This window comes from Ambystoma mexicanum, chromosome 9 (assembly GCF_040938575.1).
Source record: "Ambystoma mexicanum isolate Mex_15411 chromosome 9, UKY_AmexF1_1, whole genome shotgun sequence".
Lineage (NCBI taxonomy): Eukaryota > Metazoa > Chordata > Amphibia > Caudata > Ambystomatidae > Ambystoma > Ambystoma mexicanum.
The window spans coordinates 546,530,171-546,546,239 of NC_090931.1; the positions used below are offsets into that span (position 1 = coordinate 546,530,171).

Genomic DNA, 16,069 nt, shown 5'->3' on the forward strand with positions numbered 1-16,069 from the left:
GCATGGGTGACGAGATGTTGGGACTAATTGGGGAGGGGAGGTACAGTCCAGTCCACCCCTGACACCTTGGTCTGAGCTCACATGCTGCTAAGTGAACCGAATGTTCCAGAAGGACACAAGTCTGCCAACCAATTGTAGAGAGCCAAATAACGAATGGCGTTATAGTTGAGAGCCAATGAGGTACTGTGTTTCTAATAACATTTGAAGATGACTTGCACTAGGGGTGAGCATGAGTTGTCCCCTTGACTGTTGAGACCCAATCAAAACCCAACCCCTCATAGAAAGTATACTTAGATGTTCCCCTTGAGCCAACTACAATTCCCCGTAGGTTTTTCTTATTTGCCATGTAGTATGATGTCATATATGATTACTTTTTTAAATATAAAAGTGTTGTTTTATTTAGGAAATGCTTTGAGAGAGCGCTGTGCGACGTCCGTTGATGTCGGTAGTAACCCCCTGTTTTAGATAATTGATAATAAAACAGTAAAAGGACTTTGCTATCTTCCTGAGTTGGTTTGATTATTTGGTGTACAGAGTTATTCCGTTTCCCATCCACCTGCATGACACGCTACTTAACAAACTAAGGGCCCTAAACTCAGTGACATTTCCAATTTCTATTTTTCCATTTTAGCAATTTATAATCCATTTTCTCTGTGCGTGCTGATTTTTAGTGCACACGAGAGTGCTCACACTTCTTTGGCTTTAAATAAATTGGATTTACTACAGCATCAATGTGCTACCTTTCGTAGTATGGAATGGAAGATTTGTTTTTTATTTTTGCAAATAGAGCCAACGCAAGAGTTGGTAGCATCCCTTACTAATTTACCACGTCGTAATCATTGTGGGGCAGACGGCTGCTGGGTCCGTTCTTGGAGGATTAGTTATGATCAAATTCAAACAACAAATTACAAATCAAATTGGCAACATGTTTACAACTAGAATGTATTTTGAAGCTCACATTCACCTAACTGTTCATGTCCAGCGCCCTGATGCCTGCGGGCTCCGGTGTGGTACAAGTAAATAAATAAAAATAAACTGTCTCGAATGTATAGAAACGAAAAATAGCCAATCTTAAGTAGTGTGCAGGTGAAGTATGACAATCTTTGTATAGCCTATTTACCAGCGAAAACACATTAAGAGGTAGATAAGAAACTGTTTGTTGTAAAACACCACATAACATGGTTAATGCTCAATAATGGATTATTTTTCACAGTAATTGAAAATAGAATGATTCGTTTCCTTTAGAAATTGGAATGTTAAACACAGAACTAAATGGGCGAATACGTGTGGACCACGTGTGTAAGTAAGACTCAAACAGTTAATTTCGATTTCAAACCACCACACTTTTAGGAACTTGTATTTGTAGTTTGAAAAAGTTCCCAATCAATGAATTGCTTGTCTGTACTTTTTCCATATACAGCTATGTGCAAGTCCTGTGCTAATTCTGCTTTGAACTAAACGATGTATTGCGCATGCAAAGCGTGCACTAATAAAGCAATACTGAAGGAGCAATGCAGTCAAAAGGTGCAATTGTACGTCCATTATTTAAGCACATTAATCAATAGTGCAGTCGTATACTAACACAGGGATCGTGTGCTTAAAATACAATAACTTCTGTGCTTCTCTATACCACCGTTAAGTAATTGGCACATAAAATGGCTAAAACGATTCTATGGCCCTTCCACGACTCATATTTTAGGTTAAAAACTGGGGACTCGCGAAAATCTAAATCAGTCTTACCCACATACAGGCCTCCAACCGGACTTTTGAGATGATTGTCCACAGAGTAATGGCCCCTTCAGCCATTTCCGTGGGTGGGCAAATAATTGTGTCTGGGTATGGAGGTTCCGGGAAGTGAACAGAGTTACATTCGTAGGCAGCTAGCGTCACCGAGGCAATGTGTGGACCCTGTGAAAGAGAAAACCGACATTAACAAAAACTGAATGGAAATGAATGTCAAGAGTGTTTAGTTTCCAAAAATCAGCTACAGCCACCATAAGCAAACACAAATACAGGCGGCTGTCTAATCCTCCTTCCACATATACTTTACGTGCGTCAGTTGTAATCAACATGCCTGCTAAATTCCACTGGCTGAAACCCAACCCAATTACCAGGCATGCTGTTTATACTAGAAAACCATCTTTTTGGTAGGTACACAACATTTTTTCAGATCACTAAAACGTATGAGCAATGACTAGCCCAATATAAGACTATGAATAAAATCTGTATTGGATTTTTATGCACTTTACATAAAATGGGCAGTAGTTATAAAGCCTTGTAGACCAAGTGAGGGGTCATTTCGCCTCAGGCTGTAAGTTGGAGAAAGTTAATTATCCCAAGCGATAATGACCCCTCCCGAGGTCAATAAGGCTATTAGCACATAGTGGTACTAGCAAATCACGTTTTGGTAGTGAATTAAAAAACGTTAGATGAGAGAGAGAAGGGTGAACATGAGCATGCGTTAGGTGTTGTGTAAATGTAAACTTGGTAAGAAAGTGAACGCATTTTTCCTTGCTTTAGCTTTCTCTTTGGTATGTTAAAAATGACTTTCTGAATAAGCAAGGGTGAATGGTCAAAAAAATGAACCAAATAGTGAGAAGTATTAAGTTTCTTAAAATGACATAGCAAGTCCATCATTTACAAGCTGCCATGCATATATGTTAACCATCCTCTGATATTTATTTTTATTTTGACATTTGCTAAGCGCACTTAGCCCGGAGGCATCTAGGCGCTGGTTACAGAAGCGTGGTGGTTACAATAGTTAGCTTAGTTTACATTCAGTGCAGGATGATTTAGGTTACAGCAGATGACCGAGTTAATCAACAGTTGTTCTTGGGTTACTGTTAGGCAGAAACCTGTGCAGTTCCCTTGGGGACCACTGCAAAAGATTTAGGACTACAGGTGTTGGCAGTAAACCCACTTGGTAGCAGTCTGTACCACCCAGGTTTACCTGGTAGCTGTGGCTGAGCAGTCGGACTTCCCTCAAGAAGAGTTAGGCAATATGCAAAGTATACACAATAGGCACTCAGATACAATAGCACAAGCAAACACTGACCAGAGCTTTGGTATCAAGGTATATAATTTATTCATTTAAAAACACACTTATTGAAACACTCCAGCACTATTATTGCAATTCACTCTAAACACAGTTACCATTATTATATATACACTCCTTGTTCCTTATCAGACAAGTCTTAGTTAACACCACTTATTTCCAGACAGGTGAGCGCTTAACTATAGATGGCACTCCAATAAGTTAACGAACATGGGAGGGGAAAAAGGCAGAATGTAGGAAAATACACCACACTAATACTTAGGAACTCTTAAGCAAGGCAGGAAAGTCAAAAGTTACTTGTGAGCCAAAGTCCATAGGCCGGGCCCACTCTTGGAGAGCAGGGCACAAATGCACCCAAGATCACACAATGACAACAGGCTTAAAAAGTCTTGCAGGGAGTTCAGAAAGGTTTTAGTTAGGCTCAGAAAAGTTTAGCCAGGGTGTCCCAGGCTAACCCACGGTCGAAAGCCGGGGGCTAAATCTACCCCGTACAGTCGGTTGCAAGGGAAGCCAGGTGGAACACGGTACCTTATGTGGAAAGGATCCTCCAGCGGGAGCAGTTGTTCCTGGCGGCGGGTGCAAGTCGCAGCGTCGTCCAGAGGAAGAGAAGATCTCGACGTGGAGGAAAGATGAAGGTCTTTGCACTGCCAGGGAAGAAACCAGCCGTGGAGTTTTCCGGTTAAAGGTACTACCCTTTGATTCGCGGTAGTGGTAAAACGTGGTATCCCGGTTGCCGGGGTGCTTGGCACAGGCAAGGCGGACACGAGATGCTCCAGGAAGCGAAAAAGGAAGCAGACTGGTTATCCCCACCAGTCGAAGGAAGAAGACTCTCCGGGCTGGAGATCTCCTCTGTCGTTGGGAAAAGTGGTGAGACGGTTCAGCAGGGCTCCACCGGTGGTGTCGTTGTAGCAGGTCGGCTCAGCTTCTCCCTCGTCGGATTCTTAGGTCCTGTGGCGACTTCTGAAGTTCCAGTCCCCAAAGCCCTGCTTTTATGCAGAAAACCCCCATTCACTCAGCCTAGCTGTCACTGAAACATGCTAAGTGGTGAGCCGGCCGGCTCACCACTTGGGCCAATCAGGACGGAGTGCGACTTGAGTTGCCTAGGCAACTCAGTCCAGGGTGCCTAAATCCCCCTCCACCCCTTCTAAGTACCCCAGGCAGAGTGGCACCACTTTGGAGGGCTTCTGTGGAGAAGCCCGCCAAAATAGTGGAACAAAGGGCTCAACTTGGGTTGGAGTCACAGAAGCGAACACAAACGCCATTTTAGAACCGAGTTCTGGCAAAAAATACCAACCGGAGAATTAATATTAAATAAACAAACTGGCGGTATGTTGGAGGCTATAGGAATTAAATAATTAAAGTTGGTAGCCTCGAACAATGGGAAATCCCATTGGGATATATTCGCGGTCGAATATAAAAAGTAGTATCCACTGCCACCAGCCAAAACTCGATCAGGGGGGACGGAGACGTGCCCCCTCGACTAACAGACCCCGGTGCAATCGAATTGCCCCGGCCAGTACGTCCACAATATGATGGTTTGTACTGGTTCTGTTCAGAATCTGAGACTAGTAAAGTCAATGGTGACTTTACATGCCCTGGGAGACAGTAGTCAGTCCCAGGGTATGTAGTCTATACTGGGGGGTCACTATGACACCCCTGTGTTACTGCACTGAGGGTGCTGTGTAACACACATCACAAAAACACATGAAGCCCTATGGAGTAAAAGACCCCATAGCCCATTAAGCACATCTAGAATCAAAGAGACACATTCAAATCATGTCCAAGAGTGAGGGTAAAGACTCTTGGCAGGAGAAAAAAATAAACCCCAAAAATCCAGCAAAGCTGCTGGGGGACTCACTAGGTTAGGAAATTCAGCCTAAACAGAGAATTCTTCCTAACAGTTACATTTAGCAATTACACAAAGAGGTTGCATATTACAGGTACAGTTAGATCATCTGAGGGTAGAGCACATGAGTGAAGTGTTGTGGATGGGTAGCGACAGGAGGGGACCCGAGTAGCTATTACCCTTTATTGAAGAGCCATGTTTTTAGTTCTTTCCGGAGATTCGTTGCTTTTGAACACTTGCACTTTACAGCAAAGCGAACTGCAACATATGGTGATTTTTCAAAGGTCGTAGATTGTGCCCAGTGAGAAATTAATGAGGGATTTTGGGATTCAGAAACAGCAAAGTCACAGTCCCTTCCTCCCAGCCACCAAATATTGTGGCTGCATGAACAATTGGCACAATGAAGGCTGCTACCACTACCCACCACTTCCACAGGCCCGCAAATGTATTATGAAAACTCAAGAGCAAGCAGCAGTAAATAAGCAATTAAATGAGATTATGCAAGGCAAAACGGATAGATCGAATTGGCCAGCCCCTAAAGTAGTGAGGGTTAATCAACAAAACCTAAAGCTACCCAAGGCTTCTGCAGGGACATTCATTTCCGTTTTATTTTACGAACTGTGCGAACAATCTCAGCATGGGGTGATCAACCTACCCAAAGGGTATAAAGTGCACAGATAACTAAAAATAAAAGCATTAAAAAATTATGGAAAGTTGCTTTCCCATTCCATAAATGAATGCCAAAAGGCAACCAACACCAAAGAAAACGAGCCGTTCATTTTACATGGCCACAGTACAGCTGGAACTGAACGTTAATGAAATGAGACGGGTGTTAGGACAGTTATTCTGAATTCCAACTAGTAAAACCATTTAACTGAGACAGTACCAGACTACACTTTTAGTATAGGCTGTCCCACTTGAGTATATGGTAGCGTAGACAAAGCAGCCAGGCTTATCTTAGGAGGGAGAGGGGGCTGTAGAATCAGTACAAAGAAACAGAGCATAAACATGGTCCAAAGAAATACTGAAACACTATGTATTGTAAAAATAAAGGATTTAAATACAAGACGACCAAGGTAAATGTTGGGTAAATAAGTAATATAACAGATTATATAGACACGTTATAAAAACACGACACTATGCTTTAAAGTACACAGACCAACGCATAGACCTTGTTCAGAACACGAACAGTATTTATAGGTAAGTCAGACCTTATCAAACATTTAGTATAGGGCATGGGGCACATCTATTCATGGGGAGTAAAACCAATAGTTACTTTCAGATTACTTTGTGTAAAACAAGGGTAGTAGACCCGGTCAGTTATGTAGTGACACTCAGCAAATAAATTACATAAACCAACCAACCCTCTTATCAGGATACTTTTCCGAAAATTGCAACACAGATTCCAAGGAACAGTAGATTCCTGTAACTACATTCAAGATACGACACAGTTATACTAGGTGAGTAAGACCTTTTGGTGTAATATACAATTACAGTTGCCTTTCAGCTCAGTGGAACAGTCCAAGATAAGCAGGAACTCTTTACACTAATTTAGGATGCACCAGGCACACCAAGGTCAGCTACACTTAAAGAACACTTTTCAAGAATGGCACACAGCTATTCTAGGAAGGTAAAACCTAACATTGTAATGTACTATTACAGTTGCTTTTCGGATCAGTGGAACACAGACCGCAATAACTCTTCAACGTATTTTAGAATGGCACACAGCTAACTCAAAGCAAGTAAAATCTATATACCTTTTAAAGGAGCCATCAGCAACTTAAACGTTTGTATAGACCTTTTTTAGCAACTGTAGAAAACAGACCAGGGAAAGCAAAACCCAAAGTTACACTTTAAGAAAGACAATGTTATTCTAGGTAGACAAAACCTAAGGCAGACTTCTTAACATGCTAAACAGCAAATTAGGGGAAGCAAGACCCAGTTGGGGAATTTATACACCTATTCTCTGAAAGAAAGTGAAGTCAACCGCATTACTTTTGGGAAGGAGGCACAGAAATTCACAGGTGAGTACAATAACCTTAGATATACTTTCCAGAATGACACCACAAAAATTTAAGTTAAGTGAGAACTTTTGCAAACTGCTCACTCCCAGAGTTACATTTACCAACTAACTCTTTCCAAAGTAAGTACTTTTCAACACTTGTTATACGTTTCAAGACAGAATCCTTTACTTCTTCAGTCCTTCCCTATTCTATTCCATGAGTTCACTAAGAGGCAGAAGACGGACCCTACTGGTCGAGGTGCCAGCTGTAGGCAGGGTGAGATATGGTTCTGTTGCAGCAAAAGTTAGAATTCCCGTGGAAGACTGTTCAAACAAGTAAGCAGTTTACTTTAAAGTTAGAGTCCAGGGACATCAGAGAGGACACCCTTGGAGGATTCCAGCAGTGGGCCTGGGTGAACTGGATGAGAGGGGTCCCAATCACAGAAAACACCCCAAAAGCTTTACAGAAATCACACAGGCTTACTGTAAGTAAATATCCGAGCCAACACAGAACCTCAGCACAGAACAGGAGTTGCAGCAGGAAGACTTCAGGATCTGCAGCAAAAAACCCAATCGATGGATACCTTTGTCATGAAGACGGAAGATAGGAATTTTGAATGGAATTTGCAGCAGGGATCAATGGAGAAGGCTCCAGGCAAGAGTTTCCTCGCAGCTGGATGCAGCTCTGTGGTTTTGGTGCCCTTTTTCAGGAGCCAGAAGACTGAATATTACTGGTCGGCTTCCAACATTTGCAAGATCCAGCACTCGGATGAGGGGACTTTTAGGACTCAAACCGTTCTCTGGAGTTCCAGCAGATTGCCTCCAAGGTTTCAGCTCGATTCGGAATTCGGAAGACTGCACTGCACAATGGCTGGAGGTCCCAGGGTATTGCAGCCCAACAAGGTCACAGCACGACATGGGTTGGCTCAAAATGCAGGCATTCCCGAGTCTAGTGGATCTCACCAGGCTTTGTCGTCATTTTTGGAGTCCCCAGGTTGACTGGAATGAAGGGCTAAAGCAGGCTCTGATTACACAGCAGGCACTCTGGTCGCTGCAAATCGCTACACCCTTCATTTCTTCATCCTCTGTTTCAGTTCCAGTGTTCGACTTGTCAGCAGCTTCCAGGTTCAGACTTTTTATCAGGAACTACAGCACAACCTCTGTATTCTCGCCTGGCATTTTAAAGAAAGGGGCGGTCTGGCTGTCCAATCAGGCCAGTCAGCCCCCACACTGGGAGTTATTCCCTTTCAGGCAAGGTGGAAAACAAAGGGCTGCAGAGTTTTGGACTCCTACCACACTTGCTGAATTTCCAGACACTTTGGAAACTGGGCGGATTTCCACCAAAGACAAAACAGCCACTGAAGTCGTTCCCACCTAGAATGGCAGGGGAAGACCTCAGAAACAGCAAGCACACAAGAAATGGTGAAAGAAGGAGCCCACCATTTTAGAAAAACTGTGGCCTTTCTGTGCATTACCGACGCAGAATTAACAGCCTGCCAGTAATAAAGATGTCAAAGGTACAACCACTGCCACCAGCCAGTCATGTAAAACTCGCAATTGTAACAACATTTTACCAGGTAAGTCAAAAAGGGATACATTGTATCCCCCCAGCACTCCACATAAGGTGGGGTGTGCTGGCTCACTATATAATATGTAAAGGTGAATGAAAATCCCCCTTTACTACTTGAAAACATTATTTCAACCAAGTACATCAAAGAGAAATTAACAGGGCAGCCCAAAGGGGCAACCCAGACTAAGCACAAACGTTATAGGAAACTATAACCATAACTATGGAGATACATAAAAAGGTCAGCCATAAAAGGAGTAAAAGACAAGGTGAGGGGGGTGGGGGGGAGATTCCTCTTCACCTAGGGACAAGGTAAAGTAATCACCCAGTCAAAGCAAAAGGTTCTGGGGTTGACACAGGTCAGGAAGATGTATCATTGATATGAAAATCTTACCCAACACTCATCCCTCCCAGACTATGGGACAGGAGTATCTAATCCTCTCCTGGATGGATCTCTTGTCGCAATCTGTTAAACTTACTGTGGAGTGAATCACAAAGCTTTTTGTAACTCTTGTTGAGATTAGTTGAATGGCTTCTTAACAAACTATAGGTCCTGCAATCAATGCTAGGCAATTTGCTCTTTTCAAAAGAAGGGGTCTGAGTTAAGCGTATCTCTGGAGGGGTTACAACTCCTGAACCTGCAGTAGGCTTTTTAAAGGGATTCTTATAAAGAAATCCCCTAGACCTACAGGGGTGTCTCCATGATTCCTCACCACCTCTTGCTCTGGAGCAGGTTAGGTCTCAGGTATCTTACTTGGAGTGGTTGTGGCAAAGCATTGTACATGCGTCCACTTCCTCTGAGATCTAAGTTTACCTTGGTTAGAGGCCTCCCTCCTAACACTAGGCTTTAGTATTGTGTCTCCAGTAGAAGATCCAACAGTCTCACAGTGTTCAGCCTTAGACTTCTTCCACCCGCTTCGAGGATTACCAGTCCTCAAAGGCCTAGATAGGTTTCCAACTTGGCTATCCAGCAGTGTGGGTCAAATCGGTCTACCCACCTCTTCCTCAGAAGCAGTGTGAGCCAAAGACTTTATAACTGGAAGTGAAATGGTGGAGCATGGTTGGGGCTCCCATTCTAGTTTTTCCATTTTCCTTTGTTAGAGGTTGCCCTACTAACATAAGGACTTACAGTAGGATCATCTGTAGAGGATTCCACAGGTTTAGAGTTGTCTCTTGAAACAAAAACACTAGCCTTTTCAGAATACTTATCCATGTCTCCTGTAGGAGTAGTTGAAGTCACAGGGATTTCTATAGAAGGCCTAGTAGGAAAGCTATGTTTAGGTTTCTTGTAACTCTTGTTTTTCAGGCCTGGATATTTCCTCCTGGGAACTCTGAACTAAAGGAGAAAACTTAATTCCTACCTTGGGGTCAAGGAAACTCCTTGCCCTCTTAGGTTTGTTAAAAACACCCACATTCTTTACATCCACCTGGATCACCTCCACTGTAGGTGAGTTTTCAGGTATATCCAGTTTTAGAGTTTTAGGAACCACTTCCACTGTAAGTGGAATTTGAAGTGGTTCAGCCACTTCAGATTTAACTGAAGGTCCCTTTATTCTAAAGGACATACATCACACATCCTATGAATTGCCTCCACAGCAGCTGGTCTAGAGCCAGGTTATGGGATTCAAGGACTACCTACACAGTCTGAGGTTTCAGAGGGACTTGCAACCTCAGCTGAAGGTAGGGTCACATCAGTGACCTGAACAACGTTACTACACAATGTTATATGTTGAACCAGAACACCTAAATTCTTAACATGGTGAACAACTTCCACTCTACAGGGTTTTTCAACAGGTTCTTCCACCTCAGGGTTAACTAAAGGTGGGGTCACACCAGTGACCTTAAACATGGTGTTACACAATGCAGTAGTAGGACAGAAGCATTTAGGTGTATGGCAACTAGATGAGCCACTTCCACTATAGGTGTTTTTTCAAAAGGCTCAGTCACCTTAGCACAGGAGTGACCTCTAGCTTTGTGGGCCTAGGGGCTTGATCCCCATTTGAAGTTATGGGTGCTTCACCAAAGTGCCTTTCGGAGTGGCAGTTAATGACTCATCTGTGAGGAAGGGTCTCCTAAGGGAACCTCTCTGGCTTGAAGTTTAAGAGCCTTAATCTTTTTACAAGGTGGCAAAGCTTAGTATGAGACCACAGCATTCTACCGGGAAGATTTATCATGGATATGAAAATCTTACCTAAAAACAGACACACTTGGGGGTAACATTAAAATGTTTGTTTGCCTAGTTTCACAGCAGAAGTGATTGTGGCAAAAATAGAAAATTACTTTAAAAAGGTGAGCGCCAGTGAAGGGAAGAGCATTAATGAGAAAACCAGAGCAACACGAGAGGTGAAGCAATTGATAGAGCAAGCTAGGCCTTTAAGGCGTGACCTGGTGTTAAATTCTATCTATAATCCATCAGTTATCTGAAATACGCACATATTCCAGCAGGTCAGTTTCACCTTGTGTCTTCACTTACATTTGCCAACACAGGCACCTCAGTTTATTTCCCTAAGCCTCAATTCCTCAAGTAAGTGCAGGAAATGGCTATCCAACTGCTAGAGAGTAATACGTGAGAAAAAAAGATGTCTTTTAGTGAACACATTTTAAGTTGAAATAGCCAAGGTGGACAATGGAAACTCATACATAAATGACTAACTTGTTTAGAGTAAACCGTTTTAGTTATTTTACTGATCCCATCTTAACGCCTGTGTGGACTTCATGCTGTGTTGGTGTATTCTTTTAAAGAATGTTTCCTGAAGAATTCTGGTTGTATCGTTATTACCTCTCGAAATTCTAGGATGACTCAAATTCAGTGTGTTCTGGGCTTGGGGTTCCAAAATTCTGTTTAGCCAAACCCTCACAAAGACTCCTCTTCTGACAACTGACAATTGTAAACTGCTGTTTCCACTTCTACTTTGGTAAGGCTAACCTCCTGCTGGCTGTAATTTGCTCTTCTTTTTCCAATTATTCTCTTTAGGTTTTACCAGGTTTTGATGTTTTTATTCTTTACAATTCATAAATAAAAAGTTGTGATGTAAAATAATGTACCCACTATCTATTAGGAATAGTTGTTGTGCGAGGCAAATGGGATGAAAAAAACATGCATCCTCCTTTCTTCAAGACCCTAACTTTCCAGTTCGTGTAGCCGGCTAAAGGAAAGGCACTTTTAAATCTGTGGTTATAAATCTATAACCGGAAACCCACCTCTGAATCAATCGCCACAATATATAATTGTTAAAGCTCAACATATCAGATAAGAAAAAAGATAACCACTTCCATGTATAGCAGCAGGTCACCACACTGCAGGCAATTCTCAGCTTGTTTGCTTTGAGTTGCCTGCAAAAGTAAAACAAGGAAAAGACCAAGAACGTGCAGGAAAGTAAGCGGTCGCAAATAGGCACAATACGTCAGTTCTAAGTGATATACACCAACCTTGCTTACCTTCGCGATTCTCTTAAACCTGCTCTGGAAAACTCTTTCTACAGTGATGCAGGATCGTCCACGGCAGCAGGGAGGGGGCCTGGGGATCTGGCACAGTAGAGATTCATGTTTCGGAAGCCTGAGACTTGTATACCTTTGCTCACCATACACACTTTTGGTTTCTTCGATACAATTGCCTTTACTTGGTCTATGATAATGACGATCAAGCAGACATGAGTGATTAGAGAGAAGGGAGCTTTAAGACTATGAATACAAGATAGATTATAGTGAGTTACTTGCATTTAAACCTACGACCCAGTGCTCATTTTGCTAAATTGGTGTCAACAATTCAAACAAAGATCAAAAGGATATGTGGAGAGAAGGCAGCTACTTAGGAAGCAGAGTATTTCTTTGACTGGTCTGACCAAATGATGCACCAAACCTGGAATGCATTTAGGACGCACACTGCTGCTTATGCCTTAACACCATGTGTAAGGAAGGATCCGAAGTACAGAGTGGCACTGCAGAATACCAGAGACAGTTTAACGAGCAACTGAGGCTTGGCAAACGTCTCCAACAATGCAGGAGCTATGTAAAATTACATTGGCCCGTCTAAAGTCAAATGAACTGCTGGAAGCCACCGATTCGAAAAGCTTAGGAACCAGAACAGATAAAACATTAAATGTTAAGCAAACAGGGCCTCAGAACATACGGCAAAATCCTATCAAAACGTCTGTTGACACGTTCTTTCAGCATTGCATAAGCCTGTAAAGTCCCATTGGTACAATAGCAGCAGATAGGAAGCAAAGGCCAAAACATATTACAGAATGCTTTGTTAGGGACCTATGCAAATCTGAACCATTTGCTCTCATTGACGCTCCACAGATTACTTCCTGGCTGCCTGTACAGGGTTCGAAATTGAGGGGCAATGGGAGCTATTTGGCTCTCGCTTGTAGCCTTGAAGAGCATGGTTAGCTTAATAACAACTGCAACCCGGAGCTACACTTGGCTCCCCAAGCCCACTGATGCCTAACAAACATACTTATGTGAAGTTAATTTTGTGAATTTGGGATGGTCTTTAAATGAGCATTAGAACACATCTATATGGTATTTAAAACAATAGGGGCAACGTTTGCATCTTACATTTGCAAAACACTATGTACTAGCTCCTGCTCATTGGTTAATGTTGGATACCCAGGAGCTGCTTTTAGCCCCTGCTTATCCAGTCTTAATTTCGATCCCTGCTGTAGGATATCAAAATTGTCCTAAGACCCCGATGACTCGTGGGTCAATTTTAAGGGCATCAAGTGTATAAGTTGAAAGGTTAAGGGTGACAGGTTCTCCAACACATTCTCCTTAAGCCTAGTGGTGATACCCTACCACAGGCTTTAGGAGAACCAAATGGCCACCTGTGAGTGACCATAGTCATTGGTCATCTTTGAAATTTGAAGATTAACAGCAAGGAAGCAGGGGATGGTCTAGGGTATTTCCCCCCTTCCCCCTTCTCCCCCAACTCGCTTTTTGGCGGTCCAAGAATGCATCAAGCAGATAGGACAGAAACACCCATTCACCTGATTTTGGGAAATCAGATTGACCCAGAGTGAACACTTGGGGCCACATTGTGCAATCCTCATTTGTGAGGTGTCTATGTTACGCTGCCCTACATATAAAGTTAGGAATTGCAGCCCAAAGTCAGATGAGGAGCTGACATAGATACTGCGAAACAGCTCCCACAACCACATTTCCACATGTCTTCGTAGGCAGGACATAAGTGGTGCTCAATTTTGTTTCACAAAATATTCCTGTGCTGTTGTCAGTGTAATGTAACACAAGGATCCTCTGCAAAAAAGAGGAAGGAGATTATTCCAAGTAAATCCCCTAGTTAAATGTGGGGATCAGTTTTCAGTAGACCATAGGTTAAGTTACTGATAGTATCATAGTGAACCCCTCCCCAACTATATTGCTAATGCTACGAGTATCTCCGGTTGTAGGGAAAGTAAGGTAATGCATATCATGAGCTTCCAAACTGTTACCTCCAATTCAGATACCATATATTAAATCTTCCTGGTGCAGAGTACCCCATGGCATGGGTTTGCAGGGAAGCACCCTTCTTTTTGTCCATATGTAGAGACATTTGGAATGGTGTTCACTACCAGATGCCTTGGTTGTAAGGATTTGCCCAGACATTGGGAGGCCTAGAGATCTAAATCGTTGTGCTGAAGTGGAGCAACAATCTTTGAAGTTGTGTGCCACACGTAGCTGCTGGTTTGGCTGAAAGCACTAAGCAACAATATTGCTGAATTCCCTGAGGTAAAAGAGCAGGGTGGCAACTGGCGATTAACACATTCAGAAACACCAGTGGAGTGTGAGCTCTGGTTAGTCGTTTAGGGAGTTCTAAATATGAAAGCAAAGGGAAACGCATTCTACTAGTAGGGAATTACACTTTCTACACACCCATCTTTGTAGTGCTCAATGAAACGTGGGAGGTCCGATATTGTACTATATCTTATCTTGTCCACTGAAAAACAAGGAATACACGTTCGCTGATTAAACTGAGAGTCAAGAATAATTTTCAAAGAATGTATGCCATTAGTATGCCTTCAAAGCACTGGAGTCTATCTCAGTGCATTATTGCAAGGACCATGGTTTTGGAGAACTGTGTTCTGAGATCACATCAAAAAAGTCACTCTATAAATACATTGCATGCTTTGGATCAGCAAGGCATTGCTTAATCAATTGCCTTACATAGAAGAGGTCCCTCCAAGGTACGACGTCCTTTCATAGCGGGATGCATTTTCGCAGGTTTTTTAGCGTGAATTTTTTGCCAAAGAAAAAACTCATTGAATTCTTTCTGGGTTGGGGTTCGAAAAATATATAAATTGGGTGTGGGTGTTCGGGAATATATAGAAAAATTAAAGGGGATGGTGGTTTGGGGTTGAGTATGAGTTTTTTCATAAAATAATCAGCAGTAAAAAACCCAGCGAAAAAACATCTCACGATGAAATGACATGGAACCCCCCCCCCCCCAATTAACCAGGGGCTGTCAGCAAAGTAATGTTGCAGGTTTGTAAGGTGGTGATTGGCAGAACAATGCTGTGATCTTACGGGAGGCTATCAGGCACATTAAGTGTGCACATGCATTCTGGGAGGTGTTTGGGATCCCCTTGTCCAACTGAATACAACTGCGGTCCAAGCATTAAGGGAACAGAGTATTTGCAGAGTTTGGCATGATTTGGCAAGTGGTAGGTTCTAAAGGTACTGATTTGTACTTCAACAATTGCGTGCCTGGTTTATTCAGGCATCAAAAGACATTGCATCAATCAATTGCATAATATAGCAGTGGCATAGAGCTCCATTTGTGAACCACTGGCCTGCGAGCAGAGAAATGTTGCAGGTTGCGATGTAGATGGTTTTAGGCTGGTATGTCAATTACTAGTTCTGGATATGTGTGTTCAGCAGAGTAGTTTCATGACTCTGTGGGAGGAGGAATTGCAATGCGAATAAACATACATGTGAGTTGCAGCGAGAAGTAGGAAGGCCCGTACCCATCCAAGTACAACTGCACCCATGTATTGGCGCACAGATAGGTGTACAGCCTTTTGAATTTTTACCGTCATTCTGAATGGATCATGTGAGGGGGAACAAAAAAAATCTCTTTAGATCATTAAGCTGACAGAAGGCATCAAGACCAAATTGAATGTTCGATAAAGCAGGATTGGGTTCGATAAAGCATGATCAAAAACAGATTTACAAAAACGGAAGTATAACTAGCAACCTACAACCATGTGAGAAACAACAGTAAATGTACATTTACAATGTTGGGAGAGCTGGGAACATCAAGAGAACGTTCAATTGGGAATGAGCATTCAAAGTTAGCTTGTTTTAGGATGGACGCACAACATATTGGGAGTAAAGTGTAAAAACGAATACAGTGTTCAGTTAGAGGTGAAGACCCTTGCTGGCGTGGTCTGGCACAAGTGATTCACCATCATCAAATATGTTTGAGAGTGGTAAAGTAGCAGCCTAATTGATTACATAATGTATGCTGAGTGCCTTCTCTAGGGACCAACGTTCTAGAGGTCACTGACTCAAACTGTAGAATTGAGTGGCTATATGGGACATGATGGGAGTCTGAACCCTTATCCAACTAGCTCCATTATCATTAGGAGACTCTGCTTAGTG

The 16,069-nt window shown here is 42.6% G+C and overlaps 1 protein-coding gene across 4 annotated transcripts in view; it reads right to left on the bottom strand.

Moving 5' to 3' along the window:
• VMP1 (vacuole membrane protein 1) overlaps positions 1 to 16,069 on the bottom strand; it is a 1,390,334-nt gene that overhangs the window by 738,196 nt on the left and 636,069 nt on the right. For all 4 annotated transcript variants that reach the window (XM_069615110.1, XM_069615112.1, XM_069615111.1 and 1 more), the window contains one exon: positions 1,741 to 1,908. In XM_069615110.1, the coding sequence (XP_069471211.1) occupies positions 1,741 to 1,908 (168 nt within the window). The remainder of the gene's footprint in view (positions 1 to 1,740; positions 1,909 to 16,069) is intronic.